The sequence below is a fragment of the Typopeltis vanoorti genome, chromosome 17, assembly GCF_054136105.1.
Source record: "Typopeltis vanoorti isolate ZY-2024b chromosome 17, IOZ_Tvanoo_1.0, whole genome shotgun sequence".
Lineage (NCBI taxonomy): Eukaryota > Metazoa > Arthropoda > Arachnida > Uropygi > Thelyphonidae > Typopeltis > Typopeltis vanoorti.
Genome location: NC_143565.1, coordinates 62,218,817 through 62,242,156, shown reverse-complemented (window position 1 = coordinate 62,242,156; position 23,340 = coordinate 62,218,817). Strand labels below are relative to the sequence as shown.

At 36.9% G+C, this 23,340-nt stretch overlaps 1 protein-coding gene across 2 annotated transcripts in view; it reads right to left on the bottom strand.

Moving 5' to 3' along the window:
- Positions 1 to 23,340, bottom strand: part of LOC150097440 (metal cation symporter ZIP14-like) — a 219,265-nt gene that overhangs the window by 160,507 nt on the left and 35,418 nt on the right. For both annotated transcript variants that reach the window (XM_090406877.1, XM_090406876.1), the window contains exon 3: positions 2,021 to 2,190. In XM_090406877.1, the coding sequence (XP_090263003.1) occupies positions 2,021 to 2,190 (170 nt within the window). The remainder of the gene's footprint in view (positions 1 to 2,020; positions 2,191 to 23,340) is intronic.

The following is a 23,340-nucleotide window of genomic DNA, read 5'->3' as shown; positions in this document are numbered from 1 at the left end:
CTCTATTGTTATGTCGCTGCTCTCTCTATATTTTATCTTATTCTACCTCTATAATAACTCTCCTTCTAATCTATTGTCGTGCTCCTAAAATACTAATTCAGATTTATTTCCTCTTCGAATATTGGCAAAATTTATATTTCGCTGCTCCAGCCAATATCCTATAACAGAAGAGACTCTTGTTCAGGGAAATAATTCAAAATTTAAAAGGATACACACAATAATTTATCTCACACTAGCGCTGTGCAGATTCACTTAGCAGTCGTAGACCAAATCTCACTTAAACAATTATATCTAAATTCCTTCCCGCTAAAAGGTTCAATTTCATAAGTGGTGGTTTGAATTCGTAATCAGGCATAACTCAGGTATAAGGTACAAAACATGTTTATTGGAAAACAAAACATTTACAGTTATGTAAGCTTAAATACTCAATGGATCAAAATTCACTCTAAGTTAAGGGTTATACTAAATCACAATGAATCAGAGCAAGTTAAATCCTTCAATTATGAAAAGGACAAGATTAGGTTTAAGCAAAATACTACTACTATATAATTCCTTTCACAAGTTACTCACAGAATACTTATTGAACACTTTCATTAATACTCTATCAATGATTACCTTAATTCAAAATTTCATTTAAGCAAGTCTAGCCATTCACAAATCACTGCCTATTTAACAACTTTTCTTTGTTCCACAAGGGCTTAATTAATTCAGTCAAATTCTCACTAAAAGTTCTCTACTAGTGTCCTTTAGTTACAACACACACAAATTTCTTGTTCTTCTAAACAAATTTTTAACATAGAACGAAAACTCTTACATTACCGGATCCTTTCAGATTTCATGCTGCCATCTCATGTAGGTCTGGATTACCGTACTGCATATTCTTCAGCTGTCTTTGCGCCTGGCGATGTACTACGCCTTTTCTTCTAATCGTTTCCGACTGTTGCGTGCTGTCTACCACTCCGCAGGAAACTTTCTCCAATGGGACATTCTGCTAAGGCTCGATTCCACATGGCCATCATATCGCGATCAGCTCTGCTTGAAAATCTTCAAGCATTCTCAAGAAAAGACCCTACCATCCGTCATTACCGTAGAAGACCCACCGCTCTCTCACGAATCCTCCGACCAACTAAAACTCGAATCCTACACTCGAAGATCAAAAGGTCAAAAAGCCCCTTAAAACGGCGTGCTTTGTCTTTTATTCGCCCTATTCGGGCACCCTCTACTCAATGCGGTTTTCACCCACGAACCCCTTCGTTCATGCCCCTTGGGTGATCCTACACTCTCGCTAATCTGTCCGGTTACATTATTCTAGGAAGGCGCTCTGACGTCATATTTCCGCATAGGTATAGCCTCCATCGCTACGCTCAACTCGTGCCGATTATATGCGATTATTCTGGATTACTATTATAAACTTTTCTCGGAATTTCGCACTGACCTGAACTGACTAACCTAATTAATCTGACCAGCCAATGTGTCAACTGACTAACCTACCCTAATGTGTGATGATGGACCATGCATATTGTCTTGTGCCCTTCTCATTTGTGTCAACTGACTAACCTAATGTGTCAACTGACTAACCTAACGTGTGAGGGTGGATCATGCATATTGTCCTGCATTTCATCCAATTATTTTCAATTGTACAAATAGCATTGGACGAAATGTCCTACTGGACGAGAAAAGTAATGGAGGAGATTTTGATTGGACAAAAATAACTGAACGAACTGCCCTGAAACCATATAATACAGTCTATAATATAGTCTCTACTATACTATAAAAACAAGAAATTATTTGAATGTTTAACCACTATTTAGTATAACTTAGTACAATTAATGACATTTACCATTAGAAATGTCCAATGTCAACAGTAAGCAAATAAACTAATAAGTACTTGCGTAGTTTCTAAACTAACTTCACAACAAAAACTAAAGCAAAAGAATGTCTGTAATTTTAATGTAATGTCAACATTATTCAATGCAATATGTGACAACTTTTTTTTTCCTCAACAGAAATAAAACCTTACCTGTGGAATGAGATGAAAAATGGCACTGCCACATAAACTTCCTACAGCTAAACCTTCAAACAGCATCAATACCATCTGGAAAGCACTTTTACTGAGTAATGGTAGAAGAACTACTCCGCCCAGAGAACAACAGCTGATTAGGGTTACAAAGAGGATACCATAGCCCCAAACTCAAAAAATAAAATAAAATAATAATTAAAGAAATAAATAAGTATGCATAAAAATAAAATGTATAACACATTTTTAATAAACAATTTACAAGCACACAGATGTTTATAAATTCTCTGTAAAATGACTCTGCAGTTTACAAAAGCAAAGTAATAGTGAAAATGATTATTGTAAGAAGACATTTACAAGTGTTCATTATTATTATTATCTTTAAACCTCCATGGAGTCAGTCTCATTGTGGAATAATCCTCTTTCTCTCACACACAGCTTATCATAATTTTCTGTCCACAACTGGATGAAAGCCTCCCCCCCCCAAGTCCTCCATTCTTCCTACCATGCCTTAAATACATTCACATTCTCTGCAGACTCCAGGAGAGTGTAAGCAAAGGAATGTGTAGGTTTCACTCTCCTTAAATAGCTTCTAGGGATGACTTCTTGTTCTCTCCCCACTTCCCATTCTATGAAAAACCTCTTCAACATTAATCTGATAAGAGCCCCTTACTAATTTATACATCTCTATCATATCCCCCCTCCTCCTATCCACTAAATTCTGTCAATTGCATCATCTCAACCTTTCTTCCTATACATTTCATTTCAGAAATCACCTTAGTCAATCGCCTCTGTACCCTTTCAAATAATAATATTATTATTATTATTATTAGAACGGGCAACTCCAAGGAGTCCGTAGACTCATTGAGGGAGGCCCTAACATCACGTCGAGAACAGCTATTCAACATTCACATAGTATCTATCATACTTTGCCTTGAACTCATTTACAGTCATGGCACCCACAACAGATTCTGGCAGCTTATTCTACTCTCCAAGCAAAAAACCTAGCTCTAACACCATTGCTAACCACATTCTTGCCCAGCTTCCATGGATGGCCCCTAGTCCTCCCACCACCAGTCCTATCTCAAAAATATCTTCTGAATTAATCTTATAGAAACCCTTCAGTAATTTGAATGTCTCAATCATATCATCCCTTTTCCACCTATCAGCCAATTTCTGCAACACACAAATCTTCAACCTGTTCTCATAAGGTTCATTCCACAGACCTGCTATCATCTTGGTCACTCGTCTCTGGATCCTCTCCGCCTCCTCCCCATCAAGAAGAAACCCTGGTGCCCAAATCTGGGCACAGTAGTACAGATAGGGTCTTATCAAGGCTCAATACAGAGGAACAATAACCTGTTTGTCTCTGCTTGTCAAAGTATTTTTCAGCAACCAAGTGATTTGATGAGCTGATTTAGCCACTTTGCGATGTGCCCCCTAAATTTCAACTCCCTATCCACGAACACTCCCAAATCCCTGACCTTGTCAATCTCCTGGAATACAAATATCTCTTCATCCTTTTGAAAATCAGGTGACCAGATCTGTACACAGTAATCCATATGTGGCCTTATCCATGGAACCACTTCATTATAGGCATATAAGCTGACATACTTGGAAAAATTAAAGATGGAAACAAACTTACATGAAATAAATTTATTAGCTGTAAATTTTTACCTAAAAATCATTGGCATCTTCAGTACAATAACAACAATTATTACATTACTATCTTCATTTTCTGGAACATCTACTTCTCACATCAAGAACTCCTAAGATTTTAAAACAAAAGTTTGTAATCTACATTTAGAACCTTCAGATGTTTAGTCTTGACATAGTATCTCTTTTCATGAACATTCCTTTGACAGATACTATTAATTTACTTATTTTCCTCCAGATATTAACAAACTTTTGACTATGTAATCAACTCTGGTTTCAGTGTACAAGATAAATTATACCATCAGATTGAAGGCACAGTTATGGGTAATTCTATCTCTGTTGCCAATTATTAAAATGGATAGTTTTGATGATCGTCTCCTTAAAGACATTTCTCCTAAACCTACAATGTGGTATATATATATATATACAGGGTGTTCGGGATAAATTTGACATATTTATAATTAATTATATTTTTCCGTAAGTTACATGTATTAACACACACTTCTCTTCATTTAAAAGTTTGGACCCTTCTTCATTCATATACAAGATGTCAGAAAGGATGGATAGCTGGAACCCACCTGAATCATGGAAGAGAATAACTTGATCATGATGATTCGTGCCCGCCATCAAAATAAGGATATTACGACTGCTGCCCAATGCTCCCTGAATACAGTAAAAACAATCAGGCATGAACTAGAGACTTGCAATGGTGACTACGAGGATGTAGCAAGAAGAAAGATCCCTAGCAGACGATCTGATTGCGTTCGTACAGCAGAATTCCTCGCAAATCTGCAGGAACAGGTGTTGAAGAACCCTGGCATTGGAATTCGGGCTTTGTTCGTGGAGTTGCTAACTGTAGTCAAGCCCTGGATAACAAGGGTAGCCAATGGTAGGCCGTATGTATGGCAGCAGGATTCGGCCCCTTGCCACACCTCTGGGAAAAGTCAAAAATGGTTGTCTGAAAATTTCTACGACTTCACCAGTCCAAATGTTTGGCCTCCAAACTCCCCAGACCTTAACCCCATGGATTATTTTGTATGGGGCGCAGTTGAAAAAGACACCAATCGCACTTCCAGTAATACAAAAGCCCAGTTAATGGATAAAATTAAAACAGTTTTTGCGGCCCTTCCCAGGGAGACTGTAGCATCAGCTTGTTCGAGGTTCTGAAGCAGAATTGAAGCTGTGATCGATGCTAATGGTGGTTATTTTGAGTAAATCTTGTTGATAGTATTGTAATTAACTCTGCCTGTAATGTTTTTTGTCAATTCATTAAATTTAATAGATACAAAGAAGATTTTCTTTTTCCTTACGAAACTGTCAAATTTATCCCGAACACCCTGTATATGTGTGTGTAGATGATATGTTTGCAATATGGGACGGTTCATCATCAGATTTCAAAATATTTGTTCAAAAATATATGTGCTTCATCCAAGAATTCAGTTTACCTTAGAAGAGAAGAAAAATAACCAACTAGCCTTTTTAGTATAATTTCTTTATTATCTTAATCTTTATCTTTATCTTAATTCTTTGTCAACCAGATAGTAGTTTGCAATTTTCAGTTTTTAGAAAAAAAAAAATCCTCATACTGATAGTTATATTCATGCTACTTCTCATCATCGTCCCAGTCTAAAAGTCAGAACCATTAAGAACTTATTACATCATACTCATAAAATAAAGATGCCAAGAAGTTGTACTCTTAGTTTAATCCTTTATCCAAGTGTAAGTAAACAAAGTTTGCACCTGAAGTCACTTCACCACTGGGCAACCTGTATATATAGAGGCTAATGACTTCACATCAGTTGCCTTAGTATCCCATTATGCAATGCACATATCCTTATGGACATGTATAATGCTCTGCATTCTGCATCGTGCTCATGATATATGTTCCAATGAAGACGCTAACAGCAATGATTGAATTATATTAAATCTGCAATCCTTGATAAAGAAAGATCTAGAGAATGGTGGCTATAAGCCACCATTCTCTAGATCTCCTGAAGATATCACATCACTCGGATTCCACTCCTATATATTAAAGGAATTTCTGAATGTATTGTTAAAGTTTTAAAACCTCTTAATATTGCAATATCCATTCATCCTGACAGAAAATTTTCTACTTTCCTTCCCCTAAAGACAAGCTTTCTTCAGGTATCTGCCAGATTCCATGCTCTGTGGTTTGTCTTACTTCGGACAGTCTGACAGACCTGCAGACATCTATTGTATATCCAGAATCTTGAACCTCAGCAGTCCAGCCTAGCAAAACATACCATATCAACTAAACATAGAATCCTTTGGAAGAAAACTAAACTTTTACATACAAGTAGATTCCTTATAGAGCAGTTACATAAGGAGAACTGCGAGTATTTTCTACACAACTGAATAAACATATCTGATGGCCTTTGGTTATTCCCTTTATGGAAAATAATATCAGTTTTATGCACATTCCTGATTATCTTAGTGTATTTTTTTTTTAATAATTGGGAATTTACTCACCATCTATTGCCCTACTGATGCTGTATGCATTTTTTGAAATTGATCATTTTATGATGACTTATTTTGTGTTCCATTGGTGTTATTGTACTGAAGATGCCTAAATACTTAGGCAAAAATTTTACAGCTAATAAATTTATTTAACATAAGTTTAAGTTTATGTTTTTAATTTCTTAAAATACATGAACCATAATCTCCTTATTTCAACAAGTCAGTGTTCTCTGTATCATTGCCAGAATTCATTGTGTTTCCCTCACTATTTTAGCAATGTGTCCTCTAAATTTTAGATTGCTATTCACTACCACTCCCAGATCTCTTCCTACTCTTCACATATCCTCCACATCCCATCTTTGTCTTCCAAATTTTAAAACCTTATACTTTGCAACACTAAACTAGCAACCCCACTCTTGTGCCCATCCACTTCATGCTCTCTCACAAAGCTATATCTGCTCTACTCCTCGTAGTTCTTCCCAACTTTACATCATCTGCAAACAACCGAATATCCCCTTTCAAGCCTTCCCTAATATCATTAACATACAGGTTAAACAGCAATGGCCCTAAGACCATTTAGGCATACCACTAGTAACTTTCCGCTTCTAGGATGTTTAGCTCCCTTCTAAGCAACTTGCTAATACATATCAGATAGCCAATCTCCAATCCAATGCAATAATCTAATATCATCCAACTATCAACTTATCATGTGGCAATTATCAAATGCCTTTGCCAAATTTAAATATACCAATCCATCTCCCTTGTCCAATGTATCATTCTCCTTATTGTAATAAGCAAACAAATTACTAAAACATGACCTTCCTTTAACAAATCTGTGCTACCCATCAAAGAGAATGCCACTGTTGTCAGTACAATTCTGGATATTGGCTCTCACTAACCTCTCCAACACTTTAATTGTGACACCTGAGAAACAGTCTTGCCATCCCTTCACTCCATAGGAACTTGGCCCAACACAGTACTCATAATTTTGAGGAGTCTTTGGACTCCTTGGAGGTGTCACAAATAATAATAATAATCTTTTAAGCAAGTGGGAGGGAGGAAGTAATGATCATGACAAGAATCAGAACTAATTAGACATATTTGAAGAGTGAGTTTCTCTTCCTGTCCTCATATACAAGAATTTCTGCATATTGTGAAACATATTAGAGCCTAAAGCCAGCTCTCAATGTGGAAAGGGTGATATTTTCATCAGAATATTAGAATTTGGTTCCAGTTGAACCAAATTCTAATATTCTGTTAGAAAACACCGATATTTATCAGTTTTCTAACAGGTATGGAAATATACTTACTGATATCTGTGGCCTTTTCTGATAGTCTAACAGAATATCAGAAATCCCACAACTTTGTCCAAAATGATGGCTGTTTTTTTTTAAGTTCAGTTTTAGCAAAATGTACATTTCCAGTAAGACTTGTTATGGGGGTGACAGTTAACAGTTGTGGATTACTGTAACCTACAACTGCAATCCACAGCTAACAGTTGTAGATTACAGTATTATATTTACTAGTTTAAGAGCTTTTATATGGAATTTTTATGAGGCTTTTATGAGGAACTAGACAGAAAGGAGATCAATGCTGCTTATACCTTACTCAGAAACTATTTGGTCAAGACAATGTCAGAATGTATTACAATGGTCAAGAGGTTAAACAGAGCAAGTGTGAAATGGATGACTGAAGAGTTGAACCATGCAGTCTAGAAGAAGGTATTAATGGAGGCAGCACAAAGAGGAGTGGTAACAACCATTTGCATGAGGAGTGCAAAGAGCAAGCTAGGAAGGTGACCAGCTTGGAAAGGGTAGCAAAAATGTATTGAGTGCAGTTCTTCTTCTTCTTCTAGATCTACAACTGTTTATGAGTTTTAGTTTGCAAAACAATTTTTAGCCATTCTTTTCTTTTCTGTGCAATACTTTTCTAATTCCTAACTTTTAAAGTTGTAAGATCTTTTTGTACATCATCATTCCATCTTTTTCTTGGTCTACCTTTCTTCCTTTGTCCTAATGGTTATTCAATTATTTTTTTAACTCCTCTATCTTTTTCCATTCTTTCTATGTGCCCAAACCACGCTATTCTTTGTGTCTTTACATATCTTACTATATCTTCACCATTAATTAGTTGTTAAAGTTCATTATTTGTTCTAATTCTCCATATTTCATTTTCTTCTTTTATTAGTCCATATATTTTCCTTTCAAAGATTCTCAGTCTATCTATATCTTTTTGTGTTAATGGCCACACTGCACATCCATATGTTGTTATGGGTCTTATAATTGTTTTATAAAGTTTTAATTTAGAATTAAGATTAAGAATCTTATTACTCATTAACTTTTTATAAATATAATAACACTTATTTCCAGCCATGATTCTACTATTAATTTCTTTGGCTCTGATGGAGAGATACCAGAAAGTAGTGTATGGAGGATCAGAGTCCAGGATGAAGCAGGTGGCCAGTGGTGTGCCTCAGGACTCAGTGCTTGGGTCGTTATTGTTTAATTTGTCCATAAATGATATAGGAAATGACTTGAAGGGAGATATTCAGTTGTTTGCTGATGATGCAAAGTTGGGTAGAGCAATAAAAAATCAAGCTGATGTCGAGAGTTTGCAGGATGATTTAAATAAGCTGGCAAAATAGGCAAAAGATAATGGATGACAGTTCGATGTGGAAAAGTGTAAAGTCATGCATTGGGGATTAAAAGATTACCAGCTGTATACCACATTGATGGAATGGTACACCAAGAGACTGATGAGCTAGGGACTTGGGCGTGTTGGTGGATAGGGAGTTGAAATTCAGAGGGCACATTGCTAAGGTGTCCAAGATAGTACATAGAATTACTTGGTTATTGAAGAACACACTAACATCCAGAGATAAAGTGGTTATTATTCCTCTTTATAAAGCACTGATACTTCCACATCTGGATTACTGTGCTCAAGTCTAGTCGCCTGGATTCCTTGGAGATGAGGAAGTTGTGGAGAGGGTTCAGAGGAGAGTGACTAAGTTGGTGAGTGGTGTAAAAAATACTCCCTACATTGAGAATTTGTGGATTACAGATGTCGATTGATAGACAGAGAAGAGGGATATGATAGAAACATTTAAATTACTAAAAGGTTTTTATAAGATTGATGCAGGGAAAATTCAGCTGTGTGATAGTGATGGAAGAACAAGAAGTCATCCCTGGAAATTAAGGAAGAGTGTGGTTAACAAGGGTGTGAGAACTAGATTTTTTGTTTGGAGAGTGGTGAATGAATGGAATGCACTGCCTGACTCAGTTGTGAGTGCTTCATCTGTTAATGAATTCAAGAAGAGGTATGATAGATATTGTTTTGATAGTTTGGGTCTCCCATGATGAGTCTTCTGACTCCACGGAAATACCAGTATAATAATAAAGCACGTCAAGGCAGATGTCAACTCATTTTAATTTTTTCCGAAATACATGGAACCATAATCTCCTTATTTCCACAAGCAATGTTCTATGCATCACTGCCAGAATTCATTGTGCTGCCCTCATTATTTTAGCAATGTGTCCTCTAAATTTTAGTAACTTTATTAAGTTTACCCAATTCTCAATATAACTCATGTTCATTCACAGCAGTCTTTTGTCTTCCCTTTCCACTGCACTCAAACTGCATAATATCACATTCACAAGGATGAAATACCTTTGTGAACTGTTTATGTAATATCTAAACTATATCCTCTGCAGCCTTGCAGAAATCCAATCCCATGTCTGAGGCAGTAGCCCATGTGCAAGGCAAAATTGGCAAGAAGTGTGGGATTGCTCTGCAAGGAGAAGCACAGTGGGGAGACTTTGAGGGCCAGAACAATACAGTAGCTGTGAAGGCCTGCAGAGAACCCTAAAAATTGCTGGATAACAGGGGCTCTGATACATCCAATTCCATGAAGAGTGTCTGTTTTGATCAGAAACATACTACCGTGTCTGGGGTAGATGACACGTCAAGAGCTGCAGTCTGGGATCTCGATGAGAAATATGCCTAAAAGGACTCTCAACGAACTTCAGCTTAACATCAATGGCACTCAAAAAAAGATGTAAGAGCATAAGAACATTTTATACAAAAATAACATCCATATAACATGTCTACAAGAGACAAAACTAAATCAAAATCTGAAGCTGCAAATCAAAGGCTATTCAACACTAAGGAAAGACAGACTGGACCGTTCTGGCAGAGGTCTAGCTATACTCTTAAGGACCCAACACATTAAATATAAAGAAATCATATCAACTACACACAGCAATATAAATAATGACACAGAGGCTTCAAGCAGTTATGTTACAAAAGTCAATGCATATCACCCAGATAACACAGATATAAATACAGAACTACTTAAGCAATTAAGTCAAACAATTTCAGATACAAAGATCCTCTTAGGAGATCAAAATGACAAAAGCCCAATGTGAGGCTACCCACAACTAGATTGGAAAGGAGCACAAATAGAGGACATAATTGCTGATCTAAACCTTGAGATCATAAACAACAAACAAAATACATATCTGTCAAAAACAATGGGTACAGAATCAGCATTAGACATCACAGCAGTAGATTATGAAACTGCAAATCTTACACAGTGGAAAATACAAAAGAATGCCACCAGTGATCATAGACCTATTATAACAACCATTAATTTGCAGTTAGACCAAAAACACAGAAAAAGAGATCTTGGAACTTTAGAAAAGCAAATTGGCTTAAATACACACAACTATTACAAACATATTGCACTAGCACACCCATTAGTAAAGAATTAGATCAGCAACTACTAGAACTAAATAACAACATACAGAGAGCTGAAAAAAATTCAATTCCCAGAGGACTCGGGGAAAATAATTGGGTTCCATTTTGGAAAGATCATAATTCAATGCTATGATCGCTAAAAGATATATTATCAACAAACAGTTAAACCAAAATAATACAGAAGAAAATAGAAAGAAGTTAATAGAATTAATTCAAAAAATTGAAGATGAAATTTCAAACTGCAAACAAGAAAAGTGGGAAGAATTCTGCAATAGACGAGACTAAGAAAAGATCACAATACTGGAATATCATCATCATCAGATTATTAAATAACGCAACACTTCCAGATACTGATCATTCTTCAAATGCAATCTCCCCAGAAATTAATACAGCAGCAACAAACAGATGGCAGATATGCTAGCCAAACATTACTCCAAAGTAAGCAATACAACAAAGAAGACACTAGGTGCATGAAAATTGTAAAACATCTGTTAATACAATCCAGAACCTATCCTTCTGAAGACATATTTTCTCAGGACCTCACACAATGACAGAATCAGAACCAGCAATTAGTCAAACTGACCCCAACAAATCACCCGAAAGTGATCTTATCTTTGGACATATGATTAAAAACATTGGCAAAAAAGTCAAAAACTGACTTCTGAAGATATTTAACACTTGCTGAAATAGAGGTAAACAGCCAAAGATCTGGAAAACATCTGTCATTATATCCATACTAAAACCCAAGTGACTGTAAAAGCTAGAGTCACTTGCATTTTTACCAATAATTTTGACTAGTACTCTCTGTAAACTAAACGAAAGAATAAAACATACTAGACTTATGAAATGACTCTTATAAAATAACAAGATCAACTTCTACCAAACTACATACAGGTCTCATTGCAGCACAGAAGATCAATTACAAATGTGGTCTGAAAAGTTCTTGGCCCAACAATAAAAAAACGAATTTATAATTTCAAAATTACTCTTATTTTTCAACACAATCTCCATGTAGTGATTCCCAGTAAGATCTGCAAAATACCCCTCTATAGCTGCAATCACCTCTTGATTCGAAGAAAAACACTGACCAGTGAGGAAGAGTTTTGGTTTTGGGAAGAGATAGAAGTCAGAGGAAGCCAAATCTGGGGAATCGAGTGGATATTCCAACAATTCATAGCAGATCCTTAATTTTCAAACCATTGCCAAAATACCTTTGTGGGCAAGTACACTGTCCTGATGAAAGATGTTTTTTTCCCTTCTGCAAACCAGGTCTTTTCTCACAAATTTTTTTGTCTAGTCTGGTTAAAAGATCGGAATAATATTCCCCAGTTATTGTTTTACCCTTTTCAAGATATTTAATAAACAAAATGCCTTTAGCTTCCCAAAACACAGATGCCATGACCCTTCCTGCTGATGGAACTAACTTTGTCTTCTTTGGTGCTGAAACTGGCTTCTGTCAACGTTTTGACTGCTGTTTGGATTTTGGTGTGTAATGGTAAATCCAAGTCTCATCCATAGTAATAAATCGATGCACAAAACCAGTTTTATTCTTGTTAAAACGCTCCAAGCACTGTTCAGAGATTTTCATACAACTGCATCTTTGATCTGCTATGAGCAAATGCAGCACTCATCTTGCACAAAACTTTTTCATTTGCAAAATATATCCTACATGTTCTTTTGAAATGCTTATAGTCTCAGCAATTTCATGCACTTTGACTTATCGGTCATCCAATACCATATTGTGCACTTGATCAATGATTTTGTTGTTACACTTTTTGGACATCCTTCAAGTGGATCATCTTCAAGGCTGGTACGGCCACGTTTAAACTCGGCAGCCCATTTCTTAATTTTCGAAAATGAAGGAGAAGAGTGGCCATAAATTTTTATGAACTTTGAATGAATTTCTTTTGGCATTAAAATTTACTTTGGCTTCTTTTACAAAGAATTTTATAACCACACAATACTCAGTTTTATCCATTTCAGGGACTACAGACAACACTCTTGATTCAGACAGTTGTATAAAACAAACTACTTGATAGAATGACTTGCAATTTCATATAGATGCTTGTGACAGATGTACCAACTTAGAAAAAAAAAATCTTGCCGATAGTGTTGCCATCTATGGTCGAGGCTGAGAACTTTTCAGACTTTTCAGGTTAGTAGTTGGAAGGGATCATCGTTCGATGCTGTTGACACACTCACCCTCGATGAGCATTTGGACTCCCTGGAGGTGACACATAATAATAATAATAAATCAAAATATATAATACCAAAATACTTGGGCCTAACTCCAGATACTGAACTGAGATTTACATCTCATATTATAAATATATCTAATAAAGCTCTTAAAAAGCTTAATATCATCAAAAGGCTTTGTGAAATAAAGAGGGGTGCAAAACCAAAGACACTCAAAACTACATATACAGCACTCATACGACCCACTATGGAATATGCCTCATCCATCTGGGCTCCAGCTTCTACTAGCTCAAAAGAAAAACTTGACAGAGTACAATCAAGAGCACCAAAAATTATTATAGGTGCAGTCTCATCCACAAATAATTTAAAAGCTCAACAAGAGTGTGAACTTCACATACTAGAAGACAGAAGAAACGCTCGACAGTTAAATTCGCTAACGGAATGAGGAGCCAACAATGGAATCACATCTCACTCAGGACTTTCGATGCCTGGAGAGGAAAATCTAGACTAAAGATATCATCTACTTGACAATATGATCATAAATTAGGAAACAGATCAACTTAGAGCGCTTGTCTATCGAAATAAGTAAAAAGCCATTGGAAGTTTTTTCCTACTTGGTTAGACTATAATAAATTTAGTTTAATCCAAGTGTGAGCAAACAAGTTTGCACCTGAAGTATCTTCAGGACTGAGGCAACTCATGGTAAAGGTAGACCAAGCTCTCATCACTCCTTGTCTTAGTATCTTCCATAATGCAAAGCACATCTCCTTGCAGCCATGTATAATGCTTTGCATTAAGGGAAGAGCCACTACCCAGGGCTACTACAGTATTGCCATTCATTACCCCCCCCACACACACACACCCAGGACCTGGGTGACAGCAACAGTCGAGCTTCGGTTAAAACTTCATGGGCAACAGCATTGCCATTCATCACCCAAGCTTCCAACCAGTTTCGACCTTTATTGAGGCATCCTCAGTGGGAGCCAGAGGTGGTGATACCAAGGTGGAAGCAATGAAGAAGTCCTATTTACCTATACGAGTTGCCAAAAGGTGTCTCACCTTATTATTAAATTACTCTGGATTTGGAGAAAGATGTTGGAAGTTTTTTCCCACTTGGTTAGACTACAAAAATTTAGTTTAATTTAGACCTCAATAAAGGTCGAAACCGGTCTGGGTAGTGGCCATTCCCTTAATGCATAGCATTATACGTGTCGGCAAGGAGATGTGCTTTGCATTATGGGAGATACTGAGACCAGGAATGATGAGAGCTTGGGTCACCTTTACTACGAGTTGCCTCAGTCCTGAAGATACTTCAGGCACAAACCTTTGTTTGCATACACTTGGATAAAGGATTAAACTTGGATAAAGGATTAAAGTATTATAGTCTAACGAAGTGGCTAAAAACTTCCAACATCTTTCTCCAAATCCAGAGTAATTTAATAATAAGGTGAGACACCTTTTGGCAACTCATATAGGTAAATAGGATTTTTACATTGCTTCCACCTTGGTATTACCACCTCTGGGTCTGGCTCCCACTGACAAGACCTCAATAAAGGTTGACACCGGTCTGAGTAGAGGCCCTTCACCTCAAAAATGTATACACGTCTGCAAGGAGATGTGCTTTGCATTATGGGAGATACTAAGAAAAGGAATGATGAGAGCTTGGTCCACCTTTACCACAAGTTGCCTCAGTCCTGAAGATACTTCAGGTGCAAACTTTGTTTGCTTACACTTTGATAAAAGATTAAACTAAATTTATTAAAGTAAAGAGCCATTCTTTCCCACTATACCACCAAAAAAACACAATGATCAACTTAAATCTCCTAGAATGAAAATAAAAAAAAAGGACCTGACACTATCTATTACTTAAATAAACTAAACCATGCTATCACCTACACTGATAGATCATCTGTTGAAGCACTTAATCAAGGAGGAGAGGGGTTTTAATAATTCTACGTGGAAGCGAGGAAATGCAAATCAAATCCACAGCTGCCAAAATAGCTTCAAACTTCACTTGTGAATTAACAGCCAATACAAGGAGCTCTAAAGTTCTATCTCTCTTATCCAGTAATAAACATTACAGAAGGAATAACCATCTTCACTGACTCAAAATCCACTTGAAGTATTAAAAAATGGAAAAACAAAACTCACACAGGAAATTCATGAACATCTAACAACTTTAAATTTGAAAAATAAAAACTGCACGCAGCAATGGATACCAGCCCTTGTAAATATTGAAGGAAATGAGAGAGCAAGCAGACAAGCCAAAGAAGCAAGATACTCACCTCAAAAATTACACTCACTACCACTAACTGATGCTAATTCTATCATAAAAGTAAGATTAATAATAATATTTTTGGTTTACAGATCAAGTGTTGATCAATTTTATTAACTTAACCAACTAGTTTCGCCAAACTAGTTGTTGGCGTCTTCAGGGTACTTACATATAGGCTGAAACAATCTCACAATTATATGAGACTATAAAACTGACAAGTATAACTGTAAAAAACTGACTACAATAATTACAAATAAAATAGTATTGAACATGGGTGAAACACGAATAACATGTACAAGATTAGCTAGCTGTTGCTAAGGAACTTTCTGTAGTTTGTATTAAAGTTCATTTCTTTTGTTTTTAGGGATATGATTAAGGTTTTCCATATCTCTGGGAGTATTAGACCGTGATTTCTGTTAAGGTTGACAGTAGAACGGGCGACTGTGGCTGCTTCTTTGAAAATTCTTGAATGGTAATCTTCCTCTAAGTAAGGGGAACAACTTTTGTCCCACTCGATGCATGGTTAGTTGTAGAGAAATAAGATGATATGCCAGAAATGTCCTGTCTGTTATTTTTGACATAGCCAATGTGCTCTTTTTGCCTGATTTCAAGGCTTCTCGAAGTCTGTCCGATGTAACTCAAGCCACACGAGCATGGAATATTATAAACTCCAGCATATTTATAGAAATGGTGGTTGTCTTTTGGAGATCGTAGTAGTTTAAGAATAGATTCTATTGGTTTAAATGTTACTCTTATTTTGTGTTGTTTGAGGGGGCTGGCAAGCTTGTAGGAGATGCCACTTACAAACAGAATTGCAATAGTTTTTATATATTGAATATCTTCTTGTTATCTTTGTGATGGTTCAGAGAAAAGGATATTATTGACTAGTCTTCTTGGATAGCCATTCAAGTACAGATTGTTGGAAATTAATGTTAACTCATCTTGAAGGGTCTTGTTGTGTGTTGTGATGCGAATTGCTCCCTTCTTTAACATGTGTACAATACTGAGTTTATGTGAGATGTGGTGAGAGGAGCTGAAACGTAGGTAACAACCTATATTGGTCAGTTTTCTGTACACTGATAGATTTATACGGCCACCAATTTGTTTTTTGATTAAGATGTCTAAAAACGGTAGTTGTTTTTCTCTTTCATCTTCCAGAGTAAATTTAATAGAATGATGGAAGGAGTTGATCTTTTTGAGAAAATCATATAGGTCATCTTTGTTGTTGTTCCACACGATGAAGATATCGTCCACATATCTGAACCAAATTTTAGGTTTGGGAATAATTTGGGATAGGATTTTATTTTCAAAGTCTTCCATAAAGAGGTCAGCACATGAAGGTGACAGTGGGCTCCCCATCGCCAAGCCTGTTAATTGTTGGTAGATCTTATTTTTCCATGAAATGTAGTGAGAATTTAGGCAGTGAGCAAACAATGAGGTTATATCTTGTGAGAACAAGGTACTTAAGATGTCAATGACCTCCACTAGAGGAACATTTGTAAAGAGAGAGGTGACATCTAGGCTGGCTAGAAGATCATTATCTGATATGTTGATGTTTTTTAGTTTTTCCACAAAATGTTCGGAGTTTTTAATGTAACTCTCTGAGTTGTGGATGTGTTGTTGTACAAGTTTCGAGAGATGTTTTGACAATAAGTAGGTAGGAGAGTTTATTGCATCAATGATTGGGCATAAAGGAATACCATCTTTGTGCACTTTTGGAACGCCACAGAGTCTCGGAGTTAAAGGATGCATCGATTTTAGTTATTTAATCAAGTCTGTTGGCCAGTTGGATAAATTGCATAGTAATTCATTGGTATCATGGTGGTTTCTTAATGTTGGATCTTTCGTTAAAAGACGGTAAACGGACAAGTCAGATAGTAGATGGTTTACTTTTTCCTCATAGTCCTTTGAGTTCAGTATTACAGTACTGTTTCCTTTATCTGCTTTAAGTATTATGATGTCCTTGTTGTTTTTTAAATTACGAATAGTTCTTCTATCCAATGAGGAGAAGTTTTGTTTTGTGGAATAGGGAGAGGAAAGTATTATACAACTTTTTAGTCTTAGATCATTTGCTGTGTGAGGTGCAATAAAGAGATTCCTTTTTCTAGACTACAAATGAAATCTACCTTAGGAATCTGCTGAGAAGCTATTGCATAGTTGAAACCTTTCTTGAGAATAGCGATTTCAGGTTTCTTTAAGATGTGGTTTGAGAAATTAAGAATAACTTGGCTGTCTGGTAGAGAAGGTTTAGACTCATTGTGGGTGGTATAAAGGTAGTTGAATTTTTTAATCTGGGTCTGTCTGCTTTTGTTGAAAGCTTTGGGAAAACTGGTATTAATCATTCTATCTAAGACTTGCCAAATTTCCTCATCTAAAGAGCTGGAGAGATCCACGAACAGTTCATAACATTGTGAGTCAATTTGACTAAGCACAAATCTTGTGTGATGTAACCTTTCACGAATGAGTAACATCGATGTCTTGAAATAAATATTTTTAGCTTGTCTAGTATTGAAAAGAGGTTCAAGAAGTAAAAACTTAGGAATTATACAGTTATCTCGGCAACGTTTTAAAAAGTGAGATGGTTTAGTAACCTCGCCTTTCTATATTTTAGGATTTCAAAAAAAGGCGTACCTCGATTTTCGTGTCACCATTCACTCTATTCATAATGAAGGTTTATTTTCTTGATCATGAGAATTAATAATAATATTTTTGGTTTACAGATCAAGTATTGATCTATTTTATTAACTTAACCAACTAGTTTCGCCACACTTTAACTGTTGGCGTCTTCAGAGCACTTACATATAGGCTGAAACAATTTCACAATTATGTGTAACTATAAAACTGACAAGTATAACTGTAAAAAACTGACTAAAATAATTACAAATAAAATAGTATCGAACGTGCGTGAAACACATATCACGTGTACAAGATTAGCTAGCTGATGCTAAGGAACTTTCTGTATTTTGTATTCAAGTTCATTTCTTTTGTTTTTAAGGATTTGATTAGGGTTTTCCATATCTCTGGGAGTATTAGACCGTGATTTCTGTTAAGGTTGACAGTAGAATGGGCAACTGTGGCTGCTTCTTTGAAAATTCTTGAATGGTAATCTTCCTCTAAGTAAAGGGAACAACTTTTGTCTCTTACACTCAACAGGTGAATATCCAACTGGAAAAATGTCACCCTTCCATATTCAGAAGGGTTTAGAAAGGTTCCAACTATCCAAATTCCTCCATGCAACATCAGGAGAATACCAATTAAAGTTACCCCACACAAAATTAACTTTTGATGTGGGATAATATTGGAGGTGTAATATCAGAGTGGGACTCCTTGTTGTCCCCAGTGGAGAGATATGCATTGAACTCAAGGACCAAGGAATGACAGCCATAAGAAGAATTCTGATATGTAGGGATGGGTGGTTCCAATCAGAAACTTTATCCTTATCGTCAACAAACCAAAACCATCAATATCTGTCCAAGCAGGTGATATTCTGTAGATCAATATGACTCTATATCCAAAACTCCTTAATGGTGCTTTAAATGTCAGAAATATAGTTAATCTCAAATTGCCTGTAGTGGCTCTGCTATCTATGCCTGGTGTGGCAGCAAAGAACATGAGAATAAAGAGTAAGAGCAAACATCAAAATGACCCATGAGGGAAACCACCCAGCACACTCCAGAGCATGCCAAAGGTGGAAGGGTGAAAAGGAGATATAAAAGTTAAAAACAGAGCAATGTATTACATATAAGGAGGCAAAGAGGCAGTATACTATAACAGTAACAACATTTGCCTAAACCTTCTTACACTGAGAAGACAACTATAAAAAAAGTGTCAGTCAGGACAATGATGTCAATCCTGCCTTCTCTGAAATACATCCCTGAAAGATATGACTTGCTCAATATTTCCTTTGAGTGAATGCAAGAGAAAAAATCACTATGAACTCACTCCTGATGACATGCCAAAAATGGTCCCACTACATGAAACTACTTATAAAAAAACTAATGGGGCATGCACCACAGAGAATCAAAGATATACCTCTAGACAATTTATTAGATGCCCATCAACAAAGAGCATGGATACCTCTCCACCCACCCCCTCAAGAAGATAAAACAATTAATTCACCAAGTGCCCGAGAGAGAGAGTGGAATCTGACAATGTCTTGGATTTTTTCCAGAAGAAGAAATTATGGATACTGGCCATCCACATTTCTCAAAAAAGAAAAAACTCCAATAATGAAAACAAAACCTCTCAACATTAAGAAAGCCAGATGATACCACCAAAAAAGAAATAATGAAAAAAGGCTTTCTTGCATAAGTATAAACCAATATGATTCTGCCTGTAGGAAACATAACTAAAGCCAAGTGATAATCTGGCTCTCTGTAATTTTACCATAATTCATAAAGACAAGACAGAGGATGGACCTGTCCACGGAGGAATCACCATCCTTGTGGGCAACCACATCCCCTTTCAATAAATCCAAATTAATATCAACACAGAAGCAGTTATCTGACTCTCAGTCAGAAATATAATAAGCGTCTGCTGCATCTATCTTCCTCCTGGTGCCACAGATACTTCTCAAGATGACCTTGATGTCATACTGCAGTTACTATCTATTACTTGTAATGGAGGATTTAAAGAAACACTCTGTGGGATAGTGCCTGGACAAACATCAGAGCAAGAGCTGTTGAATACATGCTTGACAACAACAATCTCTCCCTCTTAAAACAGGAAGCAACACCTTCTTTCACATACCAATTCAAACATTCACTGCCATTAACTTAACTACTCACTTCCCTTTTCCCACTGTTTAAATGGGAAACTGATGATAACCTATTTGAGCGTGATCACTTTCCCGTGATAACCATATTTTGCATTGCCAACCATGTACTATATCATGGATATCACAATGGAAAACTCAGCAAGCTGACTGGCCCACCTTTTCCTCAGTAGCTGAATTTGAATCTGCAGTGGTCAGCTCACCTCCTATCAGCAGCAGTGAAACATGTATTATAGGAGCAGCCACAACTACAATTCCTAAAACATCTAGTTAGTTCCCACATCTTCTTAAGCCATGATGGAATGATGATTGCACAGCAAGTAAAGAAGCCAAGAAGAAAGCTTGGGATATTTTCTGCAAACACTCCCCACAGCGACAAATCTAATTGCTTTCAAACGTGCTCGAGTCCAAGCAAGATACATCTGTCATAAGAGTCAGAAGGAATCCTGGATCCAACACACTTCTATATCAAAATCCACCAACAGCAAACAAGTATGGGAAAAAAATTCAGAAAATGAAACGCAGATATAACACCCAACACCCACGAGTTCTCCATCCTATAACATGATGGCTGCACAGTTGCTGACCCTACAGCAACTGCCAACACACTGGGAGGGGGGAGGGGATTTTTGCAAAAATATCAGCAACATCTTATCCCTCCCACCCAAGTTTCTTATCCAAAAAACCACAGCAGAAAAAGAACAAATACAGTTTTCTTTTAACAGCAAAGAAGAATACAACAGGCTATTTACTAAAGAAGTAATGAAAGCTGCTTTGCTTAAACGTCATCCAGCTGTTATTGGACCAGATAACATTATGAAATAGCAAAGATATGCCACTATCTATCACTATCATCCACGGATCTCCACTGTTGCAAATTAATATCAGAATTTCTGTGAGATCCCAATTTCTATGAGAGCATATTTCTGGATACCTGGCAGAAGGCAATTATTGCCTTTCCTAAGAAAGAAAAGGATCCTAAATTGTCAAATAAATACTGTCCAATTGCTCTGACCAGCTGTTTGTTCAAGATTCTGGAGAACATGCTTAACTAACTCTCATGTTTTATGGTTTCTGGAGAAAAACAACCAGTTTTCCAGAACAAAATCTGGCTTCCAAAATTATCATTCTACTAATGATCTAGTAGCCCTGTAGCTCAGTCAGTATAGACAAAGTCCTTTGGTTGGAAAGACCTGGGTTCGATTCCTATCCAAGACATGAGGAACCTTTATCTGGTATCTTTTAACTAAAGGTGAGTTAGCTGGTCTCAATACAGAGGTAGGGAGTTTTTCACCCGGAAACTCATGGGTTTTTTGTCTCCCAGAACAGGCAAACCTGCTCCGTGAAGACATAGGACACACCAGGAGACATAGGACCAACCACCTTACCCTCGAGACAGTAACAGTTGTGAGGTCCACAGTTAAAGAACCTCAATGGTTTGTGAAAAGCTTAAGACAAGACTAATGATCTAGTCCAGCTGAAGGCATCCATTAGAGATGCATTCCTAAAACGAGAGCATCTAGTATGAGTTGTCTTTGATATGGAAAAAGCATACGACACTGCTTGGAGATTTGGAATAGTGAAAAACTTACATAATTTTGTTCTTAAAGAGATAATAATCAGCTAATGCCTTTTTGTTCCCGTATGGGGGAGTAGGCGTTTTAGCCCTATCTAACTTTTGGAGTCTGAGTGGGCAGTTCAATCTGCACTGGTAACCAATGCGATAGCTGACCCAAGGCTATTGCTAATTAATTGGTATGCAGTGAAGAAGGCAGCCAGCAAGTGCCGCCATCTCATGGTCGCTAACCCTAACACAATATTTTTATCTGAAAATAGTGCGAGCTCGACGGCCGATTTTCTTGGTTTACGGAAGAAAAAATCCGTTTGTTGCTTCAACACCAATACTTGCCCATGCCAGAGATCGACTAACTTGGGAACCAGTCAAAAAAACGCTTAGAAAAATGTTCCTCCAGTCAGTGACTAGACTAACTTATAAGCCTTTCATCGTGTGGTCAAATGTTGTAGAGTGCAAACGCCAATTCTATTGAGCTACATAGGCCCTTCTTAAAGAGAATCTCCCTCTTTTTATCAAAAACTTATCTAACAGAACCTTCCAAGTCTAAGTGGGAACCACTCTTCTGACCTTATAACCAACAGAAGGGAGTCATAAAAGGCTCAGTTTTAAGTGCCACACTTTTTGCAATCAAAGTCAAATCAATAACAGAACAACTTCCTCCAACAGTAAGTAATGCCCTTTATATAGAGGACTTTACCATCCTCTGTCATTCAGGTAATATGAGGGTCATAGAAAGACAGATACACCAAGCCATTGAACCTCTCTTAAAAAGGGAACTTACAAATGGATTCAGATTTTCACAGCAGAAGACAGTTTGTGTGCACTTTTAGTGCAGATGTATCTTCACCCTGACCCAGAACTACTTGGGCAAACACTAATCCCAACTGTACCAGAAACCAAGTTCTTGAGACTTATATTTGACAGTAAACTTGGTTTCCTCCCTCACATATGAGAGTTACAAGACAAGTGAAGCAATGAACATTCTACATACCCTATCTTCCACCCATTGGGGTGCTGACAGAAGTTCCTTGCTTCATCTGTACAGAACATTGATAAGATCAAACTTGAATTTGGAGCAAGAGTTTATGCTTCTGCAAGGGAGAGTACATTGCAATGGCTAAACCCAATTCACCATCAAGCCATCAAAACTGCAACTGAAGCATTTCGCATGTCATCAATTCCTAGTCTATACACTGAGACAAACAAGCCACCTTTGTTGCTTCAACACCAAGCTGCATGCTGGTATGTATGATCGCCAGGGTGGAAGTGTGTTTGGTGGCATCTGAGCTATGTTGTCTACTGCTATTTCTAGAGCTTGTAAGAGAGCTTTTTTCATGGCAGTTTGCCAAGTGTTGTAAAGATTTGTCCATTATGGATGAAAAATAGTAGTCCACTTGGGGTTTTCTGGTAGGGATTTTACTTTCGTTGTATATCACAAAGACAACAGCTGTCTCAGTTGGTGTGTAAAGTATTTATTAAAGTAAAGAAACTGAAGTCTTTTGGCTCTTTATTTTAGTAAATACTTTATGCACCAACCGAGAGTTTGCTTACGAAAAATACACCTCTCCGACACTTCGAGTTCCTTAGTAATGAAACAGAGTTTCTGCTCTCTT